Consider the following 25046-nt stretch of genomic DNA (forward strand, 5'->3'; position numbering starts at 1 on the left):
AGGTCACGCAAGTCACAGGCCTGCGGGACAGACGAGGCCCCTTGACGTTCTCTTCAGCACCATTGTTTACATTTCTTTTTCAGTTAGTTGCCAACATTTAAAAAAATTGGAAGTTTCACCTTTTTAAAAAAAATTCATATTTCTGTCTTCTCTTGGAAAAATGGAAAGTTCCAGCAACAGTGGACTTACCTTCCTGCATGTGACAGTCGGAAGTGCTGAGTAGAGGCTGCTCCCTGTAGGCGGATGTGTCCCAGCCTGGTCATCTGTGTCTCACACCCACCTGCAGCCCCTCCGGGGGACTTTGGACCTTATGGCCCCCGACCCGGCCAACTTCCCACCCGGTGCCTGCGTCCTCCCCCTGCCCGGGACCAGGCCCTGGCCACCCCAGCCAGGCCTCTGGGTGAGGAGGGACAGAGACGGCTTGGGGGTCGCGGTCCTGGGGGAGAAGCCAAGGCTGGGCAAGTCTCAGCATCGGTTTTTTTCTTCTTTTTTCATTTTCACTCAAGTGTAAAAAGAATTAGTATTTTGGGGGCATTTATCGAGGCGATCAAGTAGAATAACAGATGTGATCTGCTCTGTAAACAGAAACGCCGTACAAATGTTAACCTGGGAATGCACTACGTGGTGGGGGAAGGTAGGTTTGGGGGTCCAGCAAATGTGTCTTAAAATACTGACCTTGACGTTCACATCCCAGAGCCCCAGTTTTCCATCTGAAAAGTTGGGGATAGAGTAAGTATCTCCCTGGAGGGGGCGTCAGGTGAGTTGGAGAGCACCAAGTGCCAGCACACGGTAGGGTTCGGCAAGTTTGTTTCCTTCCCTGTGCCCCTAGACGAGGGACAGGGTGGGCACCTGTCGGAGACGAGACACAGTGGAGGGGACCTCAGGCAGCGAGGCTGGGCTTCCGGGAGTGCCACCGCGCATTCCCACGGCCATTCTGCCCGAGGATGACCAGTTCCTTCTCTCCCTCTGCCATCAGAAACCCGCCCGCCGTCCACCCCTCCAGGCAGCTCTGCCCTTCCCAGCTCTGCAGACAGGTCTCCAGAAGCCGCAGTGTCCACCAGAAGGTGTGAGCTGAGCTGCCTTGGGGGGCCAGGCAGGTAACCAATGAGAGGCAGGGAGGGGCCTCGGGTCGTACTAGGGAGTGGCAGCGACTGTGGAAAACTGACGTGCGTGTGCCCAGGCCGTGAGGAATGCAAATTCAGCAGAAAGCGTTGAGTACTGACTACCAAATAAAACCCACAAAGAGGCAAAAGTGGGTCTACCGCCCCTTTGCAGCCGCCGGAGCAGAGCTAGGTGCTTGTTCCAGGTCACCCTACCTACCTGTCACTTCTCACTCGGGGGTGGGGGGTGCAGCCCAGATGGGCGCAGACACCCTGGGCTTCGTGTCCCCACATCGGTCTGTGCAGCCCTGGAAAACACCGGCCTGTGACGCCATGCGACATAAAACGTGCCCTGAGAGCAGCTCGCCCTGCCACTCAGAGACACCCTTGCACGCCCGCATCAGCGTGCAGAGAGCTGCCTGCATAGCTGCAGGGTCTCCCCGGCTGATGTCCCCACGTCCCACGCTCTTTCCTAATGGCCTCCCGGTCCTCCCCTGCTTCATGGCGCATCCTCCAGGCTGCCGTCTTGGGCTCGGCCTCTGTCCCTTCTCCAGGCTCTTCTCACATCTTGTTCAGCCTGTTGCCACCAGCCACCTCCTGTGTGCCCGTCCTCCCAGCCTCAGCCGAATGACTGCACGGCCTCGTCCTCCGAGCCCTGGCAACCATCCTTCCTGTGGGCCTTGACACTCTTCCTCAGGGGTTTTCCAGCTGTGCGTGTGCATGCGTGTGTCGTGCGTGTATCTGTGTGTGTACATGCACCCATGTGTGTGTTTGCCTGTGGGTGGCTATGTGATCTTCCTGCTTCGTGGGAGGTCCGCCCGCCCGAGGGTAGAAGTCGGCCCTGGCTGACTTACAAAAGACCCTGCAAGTTCACCCTCTGTCCTCCTCACCCACGTTCCCTGCTGCAGAGGGCTGCTGTGACGATTGTCTGGGGTCCCCCGTATGAGCGCCTGACTGATGCACGTGTGTGTCCCCTTCCCCAGGGACAGCAGAGCATGCGCGGGCACCGCCTTGAGCCGGCACTGCCGGTTCCAGCGCTCGTCAGCAGGTGGCGCCCGCGGCCCACGCATCTTTCTTTCCTGCCGGCTCATCGTGGTCTCCGCGTGCCTGGCGCTCTCTGTCCGCTCACCGTTGAGGGGGAGACCGGTAGAAGCTGACTGAAGTCATAAAACTTCACTTGTCATAGAATTGATGATATAATACTAACAACAACGTGTTCTGAGCACTTGCAATGTGCCACACGCTGCTCTGGGCACTTTACACAGGTGAGCTCCCGGTCTCACCACTGCTAGAGTAAGTCTGATGGGTGTACCCATTTCATGGATGAGGAGATCGAGGCGTCAGAGGTAGAATAATTTCCAGAAGCCTGGAAGCTACGAAGTGGACCTGCTGGCATTCCACCCCAGTGCCAGCCTCAGTGCCCCCAGCACCACCTTCCTGTGATGGGGTTTGCTTTGGGGAGGGGAGCCCCCCAAAAGAGCAGAATATAAGGGTTTCTTAACTAGGGACATTAATTTTAGAAAGAAAAGCCTTCACATTTGTCGTCCTAGGGATGGGGGAGGGGCTCTCGCGCGGTTTACACTCTTCCCAGGAGGCTGCCTGTTCCATCTTCACGTCCCAATCTGTGGCCTTTCCAGGTCCAGGGGCAGGTGGTTCCCTCCTCTCTGCCCACTGCTTTGCCAGTCACTGCTCTGCCATTGACTGGTTCATTCATTCATTCATTCATTCACTCACTCTATAGTTTTGAGCACCTGCTCATGTCGGCGCTGAGACGCAGCAGCGCGATCAGCCCCTGCCCTCGTGGGCCAGACAGGGAATGTGACGGAAGGGGAAGGGCGCGTGGCGCAGTGTAAGAAGTGCGGGGAGAGACAAAGCTAGGTCGGTGGGGTGTTGCGTTTTATTTATTTATTTATTTTTTTTGAGACAGAGTCTCGCCTAGGCTAGAGTGCCGTGGCGTCATCCTAGCTCACAACAACCTCAAACTCCTGGGCTCAAACGATCCTCCTGCCTCAGCCTCCCGAGTAGCTGGGACTACAGGCATGCGCCACCATGCCCGGATAATTTTTTCTATGTATTTTTTAGTTGTCCAATTAATTTCTTTCTATTTTTAGTAGAGACGGGGTCTCGCTCTTGCTCAGGCTGGTCTCGAACTCCTGAGCTCAAACAATCCGCCCGCCTCGGCCTCCCAGAGAGCTAGGATTACAGGCGTGAGCCACCGCGCCCGGCCAAGGGTGTTGGGTTTTAAACAAGGGCCCAGCGCAGGGACCCGCTGAGGAGGGGGCGCCTGAGCACAGGCGTGACTCCCTGCTCTCCTTTTCCACGAATGTGCAGGTGTTTCTTGACGGCACCTGCCCCGCTCCCGTTTTCTTCCTTGTTGGGAGTTCATGCTGCTTCTCCGTTTTCTGTTGATAGAACAGGCTCCCAGGAGGGGCCGCAGGCCCACTGCCCCATCTCCCAGCGGACAGCCCCCGCCTGGTTTCTGAAGATGCATCTGGGGCTCCGATGGGCTGGGGAGGGCTGTGCTGCACCCCACCAGGCTCGTGTAAACCGCCTTCCCGGGTAGGAGGGAGGAAGGGGCTCCCTGCTGGAAGGGAGTGGGGTGTGCATGGACTCTGGGAGAATCACCGCCTGTCCCTGGGCCTCCACTTGCCTCAGCCTCCTGCCCTTGTCAGAGCATCTGGGACGCCAGACGGCATCCTAGGCCGACCTCGCAGTAACTGTTGGCGGGGCAGCCGGGTTCTGGGTGCCTTAGATCCTGGCAGAGGGCGATGCGAGCTTCGTGGCACCTGGCTGGAAAACTTCAAGAACTCTCTGCGGGGAGACGGGGGAAGGGGTGGGGCCAGAGCTCTCCTCTCCTCTGCCCCGAGCCCAGCTCCAGGTGACGCTAGAACGAAGGAAACCCACATCTAACGAGGGGCGGACCCCACCCTCTCTGTTCATCCCCAGAGCAAGCCGAGAGGCTGATGCCTGCCCCACCTTACCGAAGAGGAAACTGAGACTCAGAGACAACAGGCGACTTGCTCTAGGTCATTCACGGGAAATGCTGGAGCCTGGTGCTCCGGTCCCTTTGAGTGTGGCCCTTCCTCGGACAGAAGGAGTGTCCTTACCGCTGGGGTGAGGCGGACACAGTGCCGGAGCTCTTTCTGCTGCAAGTGACAGAAACTCACCTCAAACCAGCCTAAGCCAGAAACAGAAATGTATCAGCTCGTTGATTCCGTCAGGATGGGCTGGGTTGTGCTGCGGTGACAAACAGCCCTCATCGCAGCAGCCGGGAACAAAGGGTGGGTTTCCTGCTCACAGCACACGTCCATCGCAGTGGGACTGGGAGCTCCGGCCTGTGTCTCCTCACTAGAGCCCAGGCTGAGGGAGCCGTCACCTTCCCAACCACCACTGGTCACCGTGGCCGATGGGAAAACACTCTAGGGGGCATTACGACCGTCAGCAAAATGCTATGTCCAGACGTGAGCCTCGCTACTCCTGCTCACAACTCACTGGCCGGTCCATCACGTGGCCTTGTCTGATCACGAAGGGCCAGGAGGAACAGTCCTGCCATGTGCCCAGAAGGGCAAAAGCTGGAACTATTTAGCAGATAGCATAATGACTTCCTTATGCATGTGCCTAAAAAGTCCAGGAGGAGGAATGTGCTTTCAGGCATGGCTGGATCCAGGAGCCCAAGAGATATCACCGGGAATATGTCTGCATCTCTCAGCTCTGCTTTCTTGTGTGTTGGCTTCATCTCTGGCAAGCTGTCCCCTCCTGGTGCCCTCCTTACAGCTCAGTGAGCCCAGCAGAAAGAGAACATCGGCAGTTGGGGTCACGTGTCTGTCCCTGAACTGTACTGTTGCCAGGGGGGAGGGAACGCTCTGTTGGCCAGGCTGGGGTCATGTCGCCACTTTCAGAGCTGGGGTCAGCCCCTCCCACAAGGCTAACTGTACAGGCGAAAGCAGCAGGGCACCCGCAGGTGTTTGCTAAGTTTCTTACCGTTTGATCTAGGTCCCTTCCAGCAGAGCAAGGTGACCAGAGTTTAGGTTCGGACTCTGAGCCCTAATCCTGTGTGGCCTCAGGCAGGTCACCAGCCATTCTGTGCACTCACTTCATCTGTCAGATGGAACCCTGTCCCCTCAGAGCCTGCAGGTGGCAAGGAGCAGCTGTGGTCTCCATGGTGGGGGTGTTGCTATCAGTCCTCCCTCCTCTTAAGAGAAGGTCGTTGGCAATTCTGGCCTGGACTCTGGGGGACAAGGAGCCGCCTTGCCCACTTGCTCCTTGGTCCTTGGTCACACCTCCAGGCCTTTGCTCAAGCTCTTCCTTTTGCCTGGAATAGCTGGTGCCCCCAACACCTCCTATTCATTTCCCAAAGTCCAACAAACACCACCGCCTCCCTGAAGCCCCCTGCGATGTCCCCTCTGGGCTCCCAATGGCAGTGCGCTGGGGCCGGCTCATACTAGCAGGAGAGCCGCCCGTGCATGTCTCTTCCCAGCTCTGTGTTTGGAGTCAAGTTGAGAGCTTGAATGTGGCCACGGTGGAAGTATTTACGCCATAGAAATAAGCAAACGCTACCAGTCAGGCTTTATTGAGTGCCTACTGTGTACCATGCTGGGACTAAAACAATGAACAAGGCAGACACAGCTGCCAGCCTCGCAGAGTCGTGTTCGCGCTGCGTCTTTGCACGAGCAAGTTTATCTCTGTCTGTCCATCCAACCGCTCTTCCTCTAAGCTTTTCACCATCCTTCCATCCGTCCACGCAGCCATCCCCTCTCCATCCCCCCACCTACCTGCTAATCCACCCTCTAGGTGGGTCGGGTCTTAGCTCCAACTTGTTGTTGTACCCATGTTTTAGCTGAGTCCCCTTCAAAGGTGGCATTTTGAGGAGCCTTTTCTGCCCCGGGCCGCCAGTCTCGGTTGTCCCCTCCCCCACACCCCGCTGAGCTCCGTGTGCAGGAGAGCTGAGCTGTTCCCCGGAGAGCCCGTGGCTCAGGTAGCACTTGGAACCTATCAGCCCCAAGAGGGTGTGAAAACCACAGCACACCTTGTCCCTAGAGCCTCTAGGGTGCTGGGTGGGGGGAGGATGGTGAGGTCTGCTCACCCGTGCAGGAGCTGTGGTTTCCTACTCGTGCTCCCGTCTGAGTCTCACACACCCTGACGCCAAATTCATTGTCCCAGTATGCAAACCATCCGTGTTCTAGAACTTGCCAGCCTCATGCCAGGCACCACCGAGGACTCTCAAACATTCAGCGACCTCTCCAGACCACCCCATTTTACAGATGAGTCACGGAGAAGCTTGCGGCAGGACTGACTTCTAACGGGCCCCGCTCCCAAAGCAGAGACCAGCCAGAGCTGTTTCAGGCGGCGCCCTGCGGCCTGGGCCCTGGGGCAGCGGTGGGGCCCAGGTGGGCCCAGGCCTGGGTGGGGGCTTCCCCTCAAGGCTCCTGAGCTGAATCACACTCTCTGCTGCCTCAACCCTGCTTGGTCTTGAAAAAGCCAGGCCACCTCTGAGATGGGCACCCTTGGAGGGAAAACAATCTCTTTTCTTTAAAAAAAAATCATGAGTTTTATACAATACCTAGATCTGGCTTCTGTGCTAAACTGATGTTCAGTGAGGGGCCTTCAAAACCATGCTAAGAAGTATTTTATTTGTTTCTTGATTCACATTTCAATAGGTTTTCTGAGAAATCATCGACAAGCAACCTGGCCTCCCTCTAACTCCCCAGGACAAACGATTCAGATGCCAGGAGTGAGCAGGGGGTGACATGTGGAGCCGGGAGCAACCTTATCATCCCTGTCGTTCATCCTCTGGCCCGCCATGAGTGCCCCAGGGGAGGGCCACGTGGGCCGTGGGCCTGGCAAGTACTTTGCGCTCAATAAATAGTTCTTGGGTGCTTAGAGGGAAGTGTTTTTTTTTTAATGGGCAGCAGAAGCCAGGAAAAGAAGTCTTGGTTGGTGGGGGACTGTTTCTAAGAGACAAGACTGATTGATTTAAAGCCTGGAAACCCCCCCCTAGTGCCCCTCTGCTGGGTGGGACAACCCCGCAGGCGCCCAGGCTGTCACCGTTGGCTGGTTTTCTCACCCCCGCCTGCCTCCTGCGCAAGCCGTGGTCCTGGCCGCAGAAGGAAGGAAGCTGACGTTTACGGAGGGTCCGTTCCGGGCTGCACACTGTACGTGGGTGACCTGGCCCACTTCCCCCACGGCAGGCCTTGCCATCCCCATTGTCCAGACAAGGAAACTCTAGCTCAGAGAGGGGAAGTGACTTGCCCCAGGGAGCACAGCCAGGAGGCGTCAGAGTTGGGATTCAGACCTACATCCATGAGTCCCCCAATTCTGCCCACCCCCAGGGTCACTGTGGGCACACTCCGTCCCCTTCCCCTTGCTGCTGGGAGGGAATAAGGAACAATGTGGACTTCTTGTGACTCCTGGAGCAGGACCTGGAGGGCTGGGCCTGGTGATCCCAGGAGGCCCCAGGGGCAACCCTGGAAGGGAGGGAGTCTGTCATCTGTGTACCAGGGGCACACCTGCTGCTCACACTCATGAGCTCCACGGGCTCAGACACACGTGTGCAGGCAAAGACATGGCATACCATGGGCGTGCTCGTGTCCGTGAGCACATGAAATGCACACAAATGGACACTCCAGTGTGCACCTGAGCCACACACACGTGCATGCACACACATGCACACACGTGCATATGTGCACGCACGTACGCACACGTGCATGCACACTCGAATACACACACATGCACACACGTGCACATGCGCACACACGCTGTAAACATCAGGCTGAGATGCCCATCAGGGAGACCAAAGGCTGCAGGTCTCTTCACATCGCAGCCCAGGGGACCGTGTCTCTGGCTCAGGGCCCAGTGGCCCAGCCAGCTCGGGACGGTCAGTCAGCCTCATTAGCTGGCCTGAGGCCCAGGTCCTGACAGTGGGGGGGCCATGATCACCCACTGGCGGAGGTAGCTCCTGGGGGGCCCTTCATCCTTGGGGCTGGCAAAGTCACACTCCACAGGGCTGCCACAGTCAGAGCCCGCAAAGCCGCTGTCAAATGTGTCCATGTCCAGGCCGACTGGGGGCGAGCCCGCCTCACTCTCCGAGACCTCTCCGGGCGGCCTGTCACCCCAGGGCGGCCCCACGGCCCAGCCCTCCTCGTCTGCAAGGGGCAGCCGTAGCCTGTCCAGGAGGCTGCCCATGGTCCCTCCCAGCCCAGGGCCACCAGTCGAGACGCAGCCACAGGAGAGGACGGTGGTCCCTGTGACCAAGAGTGGGCCCTCTAGGCCTGGGCCAGGCTCCAGGCCGGCATCCAGGTCCAGGGCTGGGTAGCCGTCGTCCCCACAGCTGCAGGGCCAGGAGCCGGGCCCCTCTGCGTCCGCCACGGTCACTGTGTCAATGGACACGGACACCAGGCCATACGGCCGGTCCCTCTCCTCGCTGCAGGCTGAGCCACCGGGGCTGTGGGCTGCGGAGGGCGCGGGGCCCCAGCGGCTGGGCTCAGGCACGCCGTCGGATTCCAGCAGGTCGGCCAGCTCTGGCAGCTCGGTGGGCCCCGGCCCCTTGGCCGGGCTGGGTGGCGGGCGGCAGTTGTACACCTCCAGGGGCGAGGGTGCCCCCGGGCTCCAGGGTGCCAGCTCCAGGCTGGAGGCAGTGAAAGGTGCACCCACCCATTTCTGTGAGAGAGCAAAAGAGAGAGTCAGGGGACAGGCGGGCTGAGGGTAGAAAGAGACAGACACAGAGACAAGGCAAAGGGACAGCAAGAGCCAGGGACAGAGAGACGGAGACAAAGACACAGCAAGACAGAGAAAGGGAGAGAGGAACAAGAGCCATGATGTGCCCCTGTCCAGTGGGGGTCCCTGCCACTGTCCTCTCCCCACTCCCAGCCTCAGTTTCCCCACCTGTAGCAAGGAGTTGCTGCTGCCTCCGTAGCCTGCCCACTCAGACAAGCGGTGGTCCCATGGCCTGGGCAGGGGGCAAGATTCCCCAGTCTAGGGGACATGGGGGCAGGAGGGCCTGAGGTCTGAGTGGCAGAGCCCCTACCCCATCCCTTGCCTTACTGCCTCCTTGAAATTTCTGGAAACCCAGCATTCCCCTGTTTATGTGTCCCCACCAGACTGACACTCAGCCAGGGCAGAAGCCCCATCTCTTCAGTCCACAGCTGTGTCCTCAGTGCCCGGCACACAGTAGGTGCTCAATAAATGTTTATTCACTAAATGAATGAGCGGAGCGAATTGAGGAAAAGCCACTTGGAGAGGGTTTTGCGCGCTTTGTAGGTAAAGGCTGTGGGTGACGCTGGCCAAGGCGGTGGCCCTTAAACTTTGAGGACCCTCCTCCCCTCCCTTGCCAGGAGTCCCACTCCTGACACAGGAATCTCCACCCCATCGGCAGAGAAAATCCCCGAGGATGGAAATCTCCCAGTTTAGATCTGATCTTCCTCAGAAAACTCATCTCAGAACCATGATGTAAACTCACTGATTTGAAGTCACTTCTAAGCTGTGTGCCCTTGAGCCAGTGACTTACCTTCTCTGGGCCTCAGTTTCCTCATCTGTAAAATAGACCTAACAGCAGTACCCACCCATAGGGCTGTTGTGGGGGTTAAATGCGTTAACGATTTTGAAGCTCCTGGCACAGCGCCTGGCACATGGCAAGCGTCATAGATGTACTGGTAAAATCACAAAATACATGTGATATTGGAGTTTTAGGGAAGAGGAAAGGGCGAGTCGCATGTGGGTTGGAGCCCAGGCTCCTCCCCTGCCCCGCTTAAGTGGCTGCCGCTCTCCAAGCCTGGGCCTCCTCATGGGTACCCTGGGGATGGCGGAGTAACCACCCTGCAGGGACCGCTGAGAGGGCGAGAGGAGAGAGGGCACCCAGGGCAGCGCCAGGCAGACAGCAGTGCCAGTGCACGCTCCGGGTGGCGCCGCCTGACTTCCAGGCTGGGCTGGAGCAGGTGGGGCCGCCCCTCCCCCCCACCACATCTGCTGGGCGGCGGCCCCTCCCTCTGCTGCAGGGGGGCTGAGGAGCCCTGACCAGGGGGTGGAGGCTTGGCGGAGTTGGCGTGTGTGCAGGCGGGGCCAGACCCTTCCCAGAACCCGCTCCCTCTCCACCCCGGATCAAGGGCACCTAAGAAAGGAGCTGGGGGCCAATGTGTGACTCAAGGAGCCACCAGGCTCATGCCTAGTTTGGCTCCTTGGGCTGGGCGACGCTGCCTGATCTTGGTTAACTCTTACGCCAATTCTACACCACGGGAGTGACTGCACTTTACAGATGGGGAAACTGAGGCTCGACTTGAGGCCTGGCTGGGACCTGGTGCTCTGGGCCTGCAGGGCGAGCTGGGGCCCTGGGATGAGGGTGGAGCAGGGCTCCCAAGAGAAGGAACTCAGAGGGGCTTGTCACACTCACCTTGAAGTCCCCTCTGTGGCCGTCGTACAGGGCCTGGAAGAACTGCTCTGGGCTGGGCACCGGCCACACCTTCTCCCACAACCTGGGGGTGCAGAGACAGGTGAGGCCCAACAGCACACAGAGGGAAGCGCTTGTCCACTCGGCCTCCCCAGCTCGGCACCTCCCTTCCCTCCCGGGGCTCAGTTTCCACATCTGTAAAGTGGGAGCAGCGAGTCTCCCTCGCAGGTTCCTGAAGACCCGTCGAGGTGGTGGGCTGGGCTGCCCACTGCGTGCTGGGCCAGTGCCACCGCCCTTCTGAGCCTCTGCGTCCTCGTGGACAGCCAGGGACAGTGTGTGGCTGTCACACCAGCCCCTCCACCCACCCACTGGCCCCCGGTGCCCCTCGGGCCTCATAGCTTCAAATTCACTGGACAAAATCACAGCGAAGAGCCCTGTTTAAGAGGACAGGGTTTCAATCCCGCCTCCTCCACTCCAGAGCTGTGTGACTTTGGGCAAGTTCCTCAGCTGCTCTGTGCCTCAGTCTCCCCACTTGTAAAATAGGGATAACTGCAATGTGTCACACACACAGGCGCATGGTAACTTCAGCGAGCTGGTTATATCACCATCATTGTCTTTGCTGTCATGACGACAGGTATGTCCCCTGACCCAGGGTGGGTTGTAGAGGGGCTGTGGCCCAGGCCAACCACCTCCCTGCCTCCCCAGTGTCCTGGCCTCACCTCCAGGATGGGCGGGACTTCAGGCTCCAGCCGACAAGGCTGCAGACTATGATAAGCAGAAGGAGCAGGAGCAGCAGGTGAGGGTCCCAGGCCTCCTTTGACTCTGAGCAAGAAGCAAATAAAGGGTTAAATGGCACCAACTCTACCAGAGGCCACATGGCGCCGTGTGGCGGGAAATGGGTCTGGGGTGGAGCAGAAGGGGTGGGGAGCTGCTAGAGCCTTGAAGTGCAATGGATCTGGGTGCAAATCCTGCTCTCACCCCCCACCCCAGGCAAGTAACGTCATCTCACTGAGCCTCGGTTTCCTCATCTGCAAAATGGGCGTAATGATTCCCGCTTCAGAATTAGGAGGATCAAATGCCTGACAGAAGCAGCAGCCAGCACCCAATGCAGGGACTGGCCAGCAGGGGCTCCGGAAATGTCGAATGGCTACAGCTGGGGATGGGCAACAGAATGGACACCTCCCAGCGTGCCAGAAAGTGCAGGGCTTGGGGTGGCTGGACCGAGACGAGATTCGGTACCAGGAGTGAGGTGTCCACACCAGCTTCACACCTACCCTCTGGCTGGGTCTGAAAGATGACTGGGTCACTCCACTCGCTCCAGGTCCCCTGGAAAGAGGAGCCAGGCCGGGGCCCTGCCCGCACCTGCAGCTCATAGCTCGAGGCTTTGCGGAACTCCAAGGGAAGGAGGGAGACACTTCTCGAGTCCACCGAGATCAGCTTTCTCCTCGGACTCTGCCAGCACAGGGGAAAGGTGCCTGGGGTCGCGTTCAACCAGTCCGGGCCCTGCCTCCGGCAGAACCGCCCCGTTTCCAGCCCCCGTCAAAGGGGCTGTCTCTTCCTCTCCCACCAGAATCGGGCCACGCCTGAGCCCTGGCCACTCAAGCGTGGGCAGCGCCGACTCAGTACTGCCTGGGGCTTGCCTGCAACACCACCCCTCGTTCTCTTTCTCTTCCATCCCAGCTCACCCACTCCAGACCCTCCTGCTGGGACTGGGATGTCCCAGGAGAGGCAGCGGTCTGGAAGCATTCGGACAAAGGACACTACTGGAATCTCAGGTAACATGTTGACATTCCCAATAGTGGGCATTTCTGGGAGTCTTCAACTACAGACGTCTTGGCAATGAGTACCTCTGGAAGTCTTCCACTGGGACATTCTAAACTATGGCAGTTAGGAAATCTTCAACTGGGAGCATTCTAAAGGACAGATAATTCTAGAACTCTTCAGCCATGACTTCTAAATAGTGGGCTGGAAAGACACCTCTCCAAGTCTCCACATCTGAAACAATGGCCCCTCTCGCACTGGGCCTTCTTAATTATTCATATTTCTGGAACTCTCCAACCATGGCCAGACTGAACAAGTGGGAAGGTTCCCAACTGCTTCATTTCTGAAACTTCCTCCGCTGTGACTGTTCTAGACTCGGGATGGTCCCTTCCCTCCCAGCATGCTGACAAAGCGGGAGACAAGGACAATGGGAGAGATGGATAAGGGGTCTCCTACCCCAGGGAGAAGTGGGGAGGGGGCAGGAGAGGTGCCGCAGGGAGCGCTCACGTCCTTGGCCCATCCCAGGTTTCTGGCCTCGGCCATGAATGACGAGGCTCACCTGTCCCTTGGCCTCCCCCCCTCCCACCTGGACGCCCTCGCACTCCCCAGGCCCAGAGCTGGGAGCCTCTGCCTTCCTCACCAGAGCCCAGGGGTCGCCCCGGTTCCTGTACTGCAGCTCGTACTGCAGCTTGCCCTTCAGCGCGTAGAAAGCGGGGTCTTCGTAATCCGAGCGCCAGGAGACGTTATAATGTTCCGAGAAGGTCACGGTCACGTTGAAAGGGGGAGCCGGCTTGACTAGGTGGAAAAACCCGGAAAGATAAAACAGGACGAGATGTTGCTGCAGGTGAGGGGGATTTGGTGACGGGAAGATGTGCCCCCCCCACGCCAAGCCTGACCCATCGTTTATGAGATCGGGTTGGCAACCCCGAGGGACTTTGGGCAAAGCACTCCCTGCCTCTGGGCCGCCATTTGTTCAACGAGAGATGAGAGGTTTAGATTATCTCAGGGGTGCAGACTCAGAGGCGGGCACGACAGGAACGGGTGAAGCAGGCTGGGGGACCGTGGGAAAACGGGGTGCCCCCAGGCTAGGAGCGGCTGGCCAGGCGCAGGCCCCCCGCTGAGGCTCCACCCAACACAGATGCTAACGACCAAGGCTGCCAGTTCCTTAACGCCCGCCCAGCTGCCCTGCACGGGGCAGGGTGACACCTGCCGTGGCCCGGGAGTTGGGTTTAACTGTCCTCATCTTTTGGACGCCTTCTAGCAAGTGCAGGGGCCGAGCTCTGGGCCACAACCCCAGGCCTCCAGGGCGCCCCCGAGGCCAAGGTCAAAGCCAGCACTCTAGCCTTGCTTTAGCCCAATTTTGTCTTATGAACTTGAGCAGGACGTCTTGCGCCTTAATCTCCTCGCTGTGAAATGGTGCCAGGTCCTGTGTCACGGGGCTTCACGTGCTCGGGGACCCAGCTGAATAGCAGACGGCGGCAACTTCAGGGGGGCCACGCGACAAGTGTCCTGGCAGCGTAAGAAGGATGGCGGCCTCTGCCCCCTGAACCCACCTCGTCCGCTATTTGCCACCGTGCCGCGTCCTGCACCCTTTCTTCCCTCTGCCATCTGTTTACCACCCGGCCCTGCTCTGGGCCCCGGCGTCTCGGGGCAGAGGGTTTGTGGTCCTGGCCCCGTCTGTGCCCACGGCTCCTGGAACAGAGCCTGGTGCGTCCTCAGTGAATATTTGTCAAATTAACAAATGACCCTTTCGGGGCTTCCAACACGGAGCTCCGAAGCTGCTTCCGGCTGTGAAAGTTGCACTGCCGGCCGTCCTCGTGGCCCGGGTGCGAGAAGGGGCGCGTTTTCTGGAATGCCAGAAATGGGATTCTGGAATGCTGGATGGCTGCCGCTGCTATTTCAGAGATGGGACCTTTATGACCCAAATAGTCCCTAACCCCGTTTCGCTCTTCCCCAGGGCAGGGGGAGGAGGCCTGGGCTCGTTGGTGAGGACCCATGCAGGGAGACACTGGGTGACCAAGAGCCTCCCTGGGGACAGGGGGAGATGTTTGCGTAACCTGGGGCGGAGGAGGAGGCTGCTCAGCCCAGAGAGGCCCAGGGCCCAGCAGGAGGACAGGGACCGGGTGGGGTGGGGGTGGCGGTCAGAAAATCACTTCCTGCCCCAGCTGGCCCAGCTGGTCTCAGACCCTGGCAGGAAGGGAGGGAAATGCTACTTGGGGCCACCCTGCAGGGGGGAGTGGCAGCTGCAAGCCTCCTCCTCTGCCCTGCTGTGATCCTAGACCCGCAGATACAGCTGCTTCCGCCAGCCAGGTCCCCTGCCCCCAATCCCCCCTCTCCAGTCTGCTCCCTGGAGCTAGTGAAGGGAGGAAACTCCGGAGGTTTTTTCTTGTGACTCAGTGTCCTCTGCTTGCCTCCTCACGGGGACAGAATCCCAGAGCATCAGGGTTGAAAGGGCGTCCACTGTACAAATGGGGAAACAGTCCAAGACGTAGGTGTGCCTTGCCCAAGGTCACACAGACAGGCAGGGGCTGAGCTGGAACAGAAGCCCGGCAGTCCTTGGTCCCAGGCCAACTGTTTCCCATACCTCTGCTGCCTCTCTTGTGGTAAAGGCCCAAACCTAATAGCAACCCATCACGCCTTAGTAAAAAGTAGTACATCTAAAAAGCAGAATACTGAGCTACAGAACAGGGCAGGGAACGCCCAGAGGGCAGGGGCCCAGCCCCCACCTGGGTTTCCCTCAGCCTGGGGCCCAAAGGGTACTCACTGCTCTCAGCCAGGATGAAGTTGCCGCACTCCTGGGAGTGGTTGCCAGACTGGTCTGTCATGTTGACGCTGAAAATGTCGTCGGCCATGAGGCGGAACACATCCATGTGGCACGTGTACTTAGCATGCGTGGTGTTGTGGGTGGACCTGTGGAGGCTGCAGGAGGTGACCTCATCCTCCAGTTCTCCGTACTGGTCTTGCCTTTAAGGACAGAGCAGCTGGTCATGGCTGGAGGCCAGGGGCGCAAGTGCTTAGCCAGGGCAGAAGCCCAGGATCTTAGGGCTGGGAGGGATTTGAGGTGGGGCTGGGGGTCACCTGGTCCAACCAACCCTTTCCTGGGGAAGGTGTCCCCTCCCCTGCACCATCCCTGATGGATTGTGTCTAGGCTCTGCTTGCATACCTCCAAGGGACCAGGAACTCACTACCTCATTTAGGGCAGCAGCTCTGAACTTTGGAAATTTGGGCCATTCTTGCCTGGACCAAGCCTACATCTGTTCCTGTCAATTCCAACCGCCGGATCGCTGTCCTACAGGAGGGGGCTGAGCACTGTGGCCAATATCCATGGAATGCCTGGTTGTGGCCAATATCCATGGAGTGCCTGGTTGGAGCCTGTGCCGAGGGCTGAGATGAGAGCGAAATGAAGCTCATCCCCTGCTCTGCGTGAACTTCCAGGGAAGCTGGGGGTGGGAGAGGTTGGGGGATAGGGGAAATGCTCTGGCTGTTTAACTCCCACTGGACAAAAATGACAGGTGTTGAAGTATGTGTAGGAGTTCACCAGACATTTATTTCCCTACCTACATGTTCAGGTTCCAAACATGACCAGCCTCCAGGGCCAATAGAGATGTGCGGACTAAGTTCTCTGCTAAATTTGCTGCAGCAGGAACTTCGGAAGTAACTTCTGCTGAATAAACACTCTCCAATTCTCCAGTCTGGACCACTGCAATGTCTGCCTGGAGGTGTCCCTGCCTTCCCTGAAATCTGTTCCCAGCCAGGGGGATCTTTAAAAAGTCCCTGTCATCCCCTGCCTAAAAGCTTCCAGCAGCTTCTCTCCTCCTGCACAATGAAATCTGGCCCCTGCCTACCCCTGGGCTTCTCTCCTCATCATTCTCCCTCACCCTGGCTGGCTCCGCTCCAGCCACACTGCCCTCCTCTCTGTCCTGCACACTCACCAGCTTGTCCCCCTCAGGGCCTTTGCACGTGCGGTGCCCTCTGCCTGGAACACCCTCTCCTGCTCATCCAGAAAGCCTGCCCTGTCCACCTGGGCTGAACTAGACCCTTGGCCATGCCACTTGCTGTCTGCTTGAAGTCCAGTGTCCTATGCTTTACAGCGCTCATTATCAGAAAGTGTCCCACATGTCATTTTGTGTTTGCCGCCTGTCTCCCCCAGCCACTGTCCCACTGTGGTACATCAGCCCCAAGACATCCGGGCCCTTGTCAGTCTCGAGCCCTGCTGAATCCCCAGCGCCTGCAACAGCATCTGGCCAGAACTTAAATGTGTTTTGAATGAATGAGTGAGGTGATGGATAACAGAATGAAAGGCAGCACTTCCTTGTCCTGAGCTATGTGTGGACTAATAAGGACCCGTGGATTTTGGAGTCGGGCCGCCTGAGTTCGAATCCCAGCTCCACCATTCACTGGCTGTGTGACCTTGGCCAAGTTGCTTAACCTCTCTGAACCTCTGTCCTCATCTGTAAAATGGGAGTAGTGACTGTGAGAGTTGGAAGTGATCATTCAGGTGACCTCCCCTAGCAGGAGGCCTGGCATCTGCTAAGTGCTTCAAACATCACGCCGGGCATGGGCCACCCGGGGGTCTTAAAACCACGGTCAGGCCTGTGTGGACGAGAGAGTGACCTTTTGAAGCTGGACAGAGCAGCCCTGTGGCCGCCTGACTGTGTGCTCAGGCAAGTCCTGTGAGCCCCAAGTGGTCATCTGTAGGGCGGGCACAGTGGTCCCCAGCTCACAGCGTCTTCCTGGGGGTGGAATGGCTGAGGCAGGAAGGGGCAGCTACTCTTGTTATCACTAAACTACTGGCCAGGTACACAGTAGGCTCAACTCAGCCTGCGGTCTCTTGCAGTCCTGCCCCACCCCAGCCCTCCGGGCAGCCTGAGTCATGTCCCCAGGGCTGGCAAGGCCCGGCCACTTACCAGGCAAGCGTGAGGGTGCTGGGGTGGAGCGTCCACATCTCCAGGATGCAGGTGACCGTCTGGAGGTAATCGGTGTAGCAGACGAGGCGTGGGCAGCCCCAGCCTGGAGGGTCAAGGGAGAGAGGCCTTGGTGGGGGGCTGGCCGGGGACTGCAGGGCCCACCCCTCGCCCCCTCAAGGGCTGGATGGTGAATGGGGGACAAGGGGGATGGGGGCTGAACACGGGGATGAACACGGGGACTCGGGGGCCACTAAGATGTAGGCCTGGGGCACGGGGGTCCTCACCACCTGGGAACTCCTTATTTGGGCCCCAAAGCTTCCAGGATGGCTGTGCAGACAAGACACCCCTAATGTGAGCTATAGTAAACTGACCTGGTCCCCACCTCAGCACCCCAACTCTGAGCCCCACATCCAGCCACCAGGCTGGTGTCTCTCCTGGCCAGGCTCCCACTCAGAATGGCACGTCCTGGATGTCCCAGATACGGGATCAACCGAGCCAGCACAAACCCGCGCACCCCGAGAGGTCAAGACCTCACGGGGTCAGCGGTGCTGAAAAAACCTCAGAGTCCTCAGCCCTGCGGCCGTTGGTCCCACAGGACATGGACCCTCAGAGACGCAGGAAGGCTTCACGGGGTAGGAAAACGTGAGAAAACTGAGAAGCCCTGGAATACTTTTGCAAAAATGTCTGTGTTATCCTACGGCCAAAATGACACCACCACCACCGCCACCAAGAAGTGACAATGTATTGCCCTGTCAGGCAATTTTGTTGGAAGATTTAATACCTTCCCACTCCACAAACATCCATGGTTTCACTGTGCTCTAAAATATAGGCACAATCATAATCTCAATTTTCTTCAATGTTTGACAAAATAAACTTCACAATTTGTAGTTTTGTTTTGTCAAATCAACTACCAATGCCACTATTTTTCCCCCACTATTTATGAAAAAACTTGTTCCTCTTTTGAAGCGGATTCATTTTCCGTGGCTTTTCCTGTTTTTCCTTGTCTGATGAAGACCCGTGAGGTGGTGGCACGTTCCCTCCCAGGTCTCACTATAGTCAGAACCTGGATTGGGAGCCAAGGACATTGTTGCTGGAAATGTGCTTTAATCCACTCCCACCCCATTGTAGAGATGAGAACACTGAGGCTCCAAGACAAGACCACACCTCTCATCTGCCTCGGTCTGGGTCACTGAGACTCGCAGCCAGGGAAGGCAGAACCTGGTCAGTGCTAGTTATCCGCACACGTGGCAGACATTGCTAATCGATCACAGCGCTCTCTCCCCTAGGGGCAGCCTCAGGACCCTTCTCAACGCGGTCCTCCAGGCAGCCGCTACCAAGGGGTCTGAGTCGTGGAAAAGAATTTTGCTCTAGGAGGGGGCTTTCCTCAGGGAGGCACACGGGACCTGTCGGCAGGACACAGCGGGGCTGGTCCGAGCACTCTGTGGAGAAAGAGGACTGATTTTGGCACAATCTAAACCCAGGGCTGCAGAAGCCTCCAGACAGCTGTGTCTTCTCTGAGTTTGCCCCTGGTTGTTCTCCCTCAGGGCTCCGGGACCGTGGAGGCTCAAACGTTTGTCCCCAAACTTGGGATGAGACATTGGGGAGGGAACAGCTGCCCCTGAAATGGCTTCAGGGACCAGAGGGAGTGATGAAGCCGGTCGGTGCCCCGGCCACCCCACGCTGGGAGCTATTAAAGCACGCGGAAAGCCATGAGGGACACTCAAAGTGGCAGTGCCGGTTCCCAGCCCTGTGACCACAGACACGTGACTCAAAACTGCCTCCCCTCCCTATTTGTAAGCTGGAGATGCTGGCGCCCCCCAGAGGCTGCTGAGCAGTTGGGATGGGGTGACACCCGTGCCGCCCACACGGCCTGCACGCAGCGGTCACCCGCTAAGTAGCAGCAGAGCGTGGTGGCTAGGACCATGCTGTGGTTTGAATGTGTGTGTCCCCCGAATCCACATGTCGAAACTTAATTGCCAGCGTGATAACATTCAGCGGCGGGGCCTGTAGGAGGTGACTAAGGCATGAGGGCAGAGCCTGTGTAAATGGATTAGTGGCCTTGTAAAAGGGCTGGAGGGAACCAGCGTTTGGCCCCTTTTCGCCCCTGTGTCCCTTCTGCAGGTGACGACACAGCGTTCAAGGTGCCATCTTGGAAGCAGAAACGTGGCCCTCACCAGACACCGAATCTGCTGGTACCTTGATTTTGGACTTCCCAGCCCCCAGAACTGTGCGAAATACATTTCTATTATTTATAAATTGCCCAGTCGCAGGTGTTTTGCTATAGCAGCACAAATGGACTAAAACAGGCTGTGAGAGTCAGGAACCAGTCCCAGCTCCGCCACCGCCCGGCTGCATGCCTGTGGACCTGCTCCTTATCCGCTTTGAGCCTCAGTTTCCCCTAAAGGCTGGGCTTCATTGCAACCTGGACCTTGCAGGGCCGTTGGGAGAATGGAATGAGATGATGCTCAGGGCCCAGTATACAGCAGGGGCTTGCTATATGCTCCCTGCAAGGAGGTGTTGAGCCATGGCGGCTGATGCTTGCCACTCAAAAGGGGAAAATAAACTCCTGACATGTGTTTCCTGAAGGAGCTATTTGAGGCGCTGGGTCTTTTGGTAAAAACCAGAAAAAATGCCTATGAGTCAGCAGAGTGAGCAGCTGAGTTCTCACCCTGCCCCTGCCCCTGGGCCAGCCTCTGTGCAAGCCCTGGCTGCATCCTGCCTCCTTGTGGCCCCCTCCTCCTGGAAGGCCTCCTGGATCTCTTAGCCCTGGGCAGCACCCTGCAGTCGGACTCCTGGCCTTCCCAGCTCTGGGCTCCAACGTCTCTCCCTGTGACTGCAGCATCTCCTGGTCCTCCAGGGACTGCCTCCCATGCCTTTGGCGCCTTTTGTCTCTCTCTCCCCTTCCCCAAACCCAGGAAACATCAGTGCCTGCTAAGGATCCAGTGACTATTGAAAACCATCTCCAAGGAAAGTCGTTACATAAGGAGAAACTGAGGTTAGACCAAAGGCAGGACTTCCTTCCTCCCTCTGAGGGCTGGGAGCCAGCCAAGGCAGAAAGCAACAGAAACGAAGGACGAAGTCCCGCACCCGCCCAGTCTCACCGCAGACCCGCACGTGCCACGCCTGGCTCACGGAGCTCTGGTTGGATGGGTTCTGGCTAAGGGAGGGAGAGCTACGTGTGACTTTGATCGGCTTCCAGTAGACAGAGGCCATAGATTCTGGGTTCGTGGACTCTAGCCGTGTCCTGGAGCCCACAAGGCCAGCTCGGCCCCAGCTCCACTTTGCGGGGCGAAGAGGAGGCCCCCTCCCCCACTGCAGACCGTGGGGCAGCTACTTACCGCCCTGCAGCGCCAGCAGGAGCAGAAGGGCGGTCCAGCCACAGGCCACGGGCATGCTGACTCCAGGAGCCTGCTGGAGGCCTTCGGGACGGTGGCCCAGGCCTGGGGGCTCCTGCTTGTCCCCGTCCCTTGCTGGGCAGACTTGCCTCTGATTCTTCGATCTGTCTCAAAAGAACAAAAGTTTGAGGGTCCCATGGATGCCCCCAAGGGTTCCTGCCCCTTACACGTGGGTGATTCTCCTGCGGGTCCTTCCCCGTTTCTCCCACTTCCTCCCGGCTCCTGACACAGTCCCAGATGGAGGTGGGAGAGGGGGAGGTTGCTGCTCTTCTGCCTTTGCTAGGCCCGCTGACTCAGCAGCGTGTGTGAAATTAAACTTGTGCATTTATCCACCCAAGGAAGAGACGGGAAGGGAGGGAGGCAGGGAGAGAGGGAGGGAAGAAGACAAGCGTGGCTTGGACAGCAGCATCTGCAGAGCAGCAACCTTGAGGCCTCCTTCCCTGAAACAGCCGTGGGCTTCTTAGGGAAGAGCACACCCAAAGCTAGCCCACACGGGAGACCCCTGCTGAATACTCAAGATAAGGTTGGCCCAAGAACGAGGCTTCTTACTCCATCACAAAGCCAGGTCGGCCCACTGGGAACACTGGGGAGTCCAGGCCCACTAAACAGAGGCAGCCTGGACTCGTGATTCTGGCTGAGATGGAGCCTCTTTGGGGAACAGGGTGAGCTTATCCAGGAAGAGGGGCCTTTGATCCTTGTGCAGAGAAATGATCCGCCAGGCTGGCACCTTGCCTGCTGCACCCTCCAGCTCTGTGTCTGGGGAGGTGCCAGCCAGAGGCCGGCAGGCCCACCAGCCCAGGCTCCACCCAGACGGCCCCCCCACACAGGGGGGTGTAGCTGGCACTGGAGCCCAGAGGGATGTCCCACGCAGGACCAAGTCACACGGACGGCTCTTCCCAGACTCCATCCCTGACCCCACAATGGAAAGCTCTTCCATCCCCGCTACTGGAGTCCCCCCAGATCCTACTCTGGCCCCATCTGTAGTGCCCTCTGACCTCCCTAACAAAGTCACCAAGGAAGCAGTGGCGAAGGACACAGGCTGTGGGACCAGAGAGGTTCAGATTGACAGCTGTGTGGTTCCAGACAAATCCCTTGCCTCTCTGAGCCTTATAAAGTGCAGACAGCAAAGCCTGCGTCCAAGGTTCCTATGAGAATTCAAGGCGAACTGCAGAAAACCCTGGACGTGGCCCCTGACATATAAACACTCGATAAACAGCGGCGATGGACAGAGAATTTAGAGCACCAGAGATGGAGGGGGTCCCAGAATGATCTAGCTACAAGGTTGCACAATTTCTCACCATTTCAAAATTTTGGCTATATTTGTACTCTGTGTGCACTGTTCTTTACTTAGTATGTTTTCTATGAATGAACTCACTTAAAAACTTAACTCCAGTAACATCCACGGTTGTGTATTTTTTATAACACACTTTGAAATGAATAACATCACTAGTAAAGTAAAATGATGTTGGGCGGATAGATGCCGTTTAAGCCTGCTTTAAGGAATGCTGATCTTGCATGGTCGGAAGCCTTGCAGGGGCTCTGCTACTACGCTTTGAAGGTGTGACCTCCAATCACAGGAGGGGGAGTCTGTGTCTGTGCCTCACTGTCGTGTTCACATCTGTGACCCCAGCCCCGGCACAAGGCCTGGCATAGACAGCTCTGTCCACACCACTCCCCAGTGGCTCCATCTCAACCAGGAGAAAGTGCAAACTCCTTTGCCAGATGCAAAGCTCCTTGTCCCTCCAAATTCCTTAGCTCTGCATAAATTGCAGGGCCCTGAGGATGTAGAGGAAGGACCTGCTGCTTCTGTCTGTCTGGCATCTCCCCCCGCCACCATCTTTAGAGGAGCTCTCAATCTGGAGCATTCTCTAGAGCTTTCAGCAGAGCCGACTCCACTCCCTGCTCCACAAGTGGGCACCTGACCCAGGCCCGGCCAAAGCACCCCCTCTTTCTGGCCACAGTGATTGGATCAGGGGTGGACATCGACCCAGTCAAGGCCAATGAGAGCGGTCCTGGGTTTTTTTCTAGAACTCTAGCAAAGAGGTGCATTTCTTTGGTACCTGCTAGAAGCTTGTAGCCATCTCTGATGCCTCTCAGAGAGACCCTGCCTGAAAATGATATCAATATTGAGAATACAGATCCAGAGTCCCCATGGCATCATGTGAAGACCTGGATCCAGCCATATCTGATGTCCACCCCTGGACTTTTTGTTTCTAGGAGCCAGTGAACACCTGTGTTGCTCAGACACATTGAATTATATTTCTGTTGCTTGCTGCCAAATATATTCGACACAATGGAGTAGAATTTAAAGCCAGAGGATCTTGGAGCAAGCTGCAGCTCTTCTCTGGCTCTTCCACTTTCTGACCTCGGTTACCATCTCAAAAATGGGGACAATAATGCCCACTGCACCTGGCAGTTAAGAAGAGTCCTTGAGAAAGCAGAAGCAGTGGTGCTTTGTGAGCTGTGAAGTGCTGTGCTGGGGGCTGGCTTCCTAATATTACCATCCAGCTGCCCCAAATTACTCAGCACCTCCCTGGCACCCCAGGCCCTGCCATGTGCCTCTGCTCTGCACAAGCTGAGTCCTCTCCTTGAATGCCTTCCCTGTGCCCATCCTCTAAGCTCAAGCTCTCACGGCTCACCTGCTCCATCCCCAAAGTCACATTGGAATGTTCCAGAACTCTTGCCACTCCCTTATTGCCTTCAAAGTTTCCGCTGGTGCTATTATGTACTTGCTATTTGTCTCTACCTTGCCCGCATTTTTTTACTCCATGTGTCAAAAGAAAATATTATATCGCTACCATTAACAGATATCTAGTATAAAATAGCGAGGCAGTCTGGTTAAAACACAGACCGTGGAGTGGCCTGCCTCAGTTCAAATCCCAGCACTGCCACAGAGGGGAGGATTAGTCTAATAAGAGCTACTCCATCGTAGCTTCATACACAATGTCCAGCACACAATTAAAATTACAAGGCAAACAGGAAACAGCATCAAATGATCAACAACCAAGATTTTTAAAAAAGACAATAGAAACAGGCAGGTGATTAGGGGAAATGGCATTCAGACATGATTTAAAATAACTATGATTTAGTATGTTCGAGAATTCTACTAGAAGGCCCAGCACAGTGGCTCACACCTGTAATCCTAGCACTCTGGGAGGCCGAGGTGGGCAGATCGTTTGAGCTCAGGAGTTTGAGATCAGCCTGAGCAAGAGCGATACCCTGTCTCTGCTAAAAATGGAAAAATTAGCTGGGCATGGTGGCACATGCCTGTAGTATCAGCTACTTGGGAGGCTGAGGCAGGAGGATCGCTTGAGCCCAGGAGTTTGAGGTTGCCGTGAGCTAGGCTGATGCCATGACACTGTACTCAGGGCAATGGAGTAAGACCCTGTCTCAAAAAAAAAAAAAAAGAATTCTACTAGAAATATGGAATCTATTTAAAAAGTAGAGATCCTAGAACTGAAAAATACAATAACTAAAATTTACAAGAACTGAAGAGATGGATTTAGCAACAGATTCTCAACATTAGAAGAGAGGATTAGTAAAGTGGAAGATTGGTCAATAGAAAATACCCATAATGAAGCTAAACAGAAAAAAAGTTGAAAAATACAGAAAAGAGCAAAAGAGACATATGAGACATTGTAAAAAGATATACATATATTTGAAGTTAAGAAAGAAAAGAGGGAGAACAAGCCAGAAGCAATAGTAGAGATACTGGTTAAGAATTTTTCCAAACTAACAAAAGGCTTTAAGCTACAAATTCAAAAGGCTCTACAAACCACAAAAAGGATAAATAGAAAGAAACTCATATCTAGGCACATCACAGATAATCTATTTTGAAAAATTTAAGACAGATATGCTTAAAGTATGCAGAGAAAAAATATGTTTCACTTTCAAAGAAATAATAAGACTGACAGCTAACTTTTCAATAGAAATGTGGAAGAGAGAAGACAAGGGAACAACTTCTCTAAAAGCTGAAAATTTTAAAACCCAACTTAGAATTTTATATTTAGCAAAAATATTATTTAAAAAATGAAGGCCAGGTCAATATGATAAAGGGATCTATGAAAATACAACAGTCAACATGTTACTTAATGGTGAAAAAATGAAAGCTTTGCCCCTAAGATCATGAACAAGATAAGGACGTCCACTCTCATGACTTCTATGCAACATTTTACTAGAGGTTCTAGCCAAAGCAATTAGGCAAGAAAAAGAAATAAAAGACATCCAGGGCAAGGCGCAGTGGCTCACGCCTGTAATCCTAGCACTCTGGGAGGCTGAGGCAGGTGGATCGCTCAAGGTCAGGAATTCGAGATCAGCCTGAGCAAGAGCGAGACCCCGTCTCTACTAAAAAATAGAAAGAAATGATCTGGACAACTAAAAAAATATATATAGAAAAAATTAGCTGGGCATGGTGGCTCATGCCTGTAGTCCCAGCTACTCAGGAGGCTGAGGCAGGAGGATCGCTTGAGTCCAGGAGTTTGAGGTTGCTGTGAGCTAGCTGACG

General features: G+C 56.3%; 1 protein-coding gene across 1 annotated transcript in view; it reads right to left on the reverse strand.

The window, feature by feature from the left end:
* Positions 1 to 7830: 7830 nt before the first annotated feature.
* Positions 7831 to 25046, reverse strand: part of IL21R (interleukin 21 receptor) — a 29943-nt gene continuing 12727 nt past the window's right edge. Inside the window, exons 2-9 of the mRNA XM_012645004.1 lie at positions 20486 to 20646; positions 17148 to 17250; positions 15005 to 15204; positions 12881 to 13035; positions 11754 to 11931; positions 11199 to 11301; positions 10483 to 10564; positions 7831 to 8756 (exon numbers count right to left, since the gene is read on the reverse strand). Coding sequence (XP_012500458.1) covers positions 7989 to 8756; positions 10483 to 10564; positions 11199 to 11301; positions 11754 to 11931; positions 12881 to 13035; positions 15005 to 15204; positions 17148 to 17250; positions 20486 to 20540 — 1644 coding nt within the window. The 5' untranslated portion in view covers positions 20541 to 20646 and the 3' untranslated portion in view covers positions 7831 to 7988. The remainder of the gene's footprint in view (positions 8757 to 10482; positions 10565 to 11198; positions 11302 to 11753; positions 11932 to 12880; positions 13036 to 15004; positions 15205 to 17147; positions 17251 to 20485; positions 20647 to 25046) is intronic.

Source organism: Propithecus coquereli, unplaced genomic scaffold, assembly GCF_000956105.1.
Source record: "Propithecus coquereli isolate 6110/MARCELLA unplaced genomic scaffold, Pcoq_1.0 Scaffold223, whole genome shotgun sequence".
Lineage (NCBI taxonomy): Eukaryota > Metazoa > Chordata > Mammalia > Primates > Indriidae > Propithecus > Propithecus coquereli.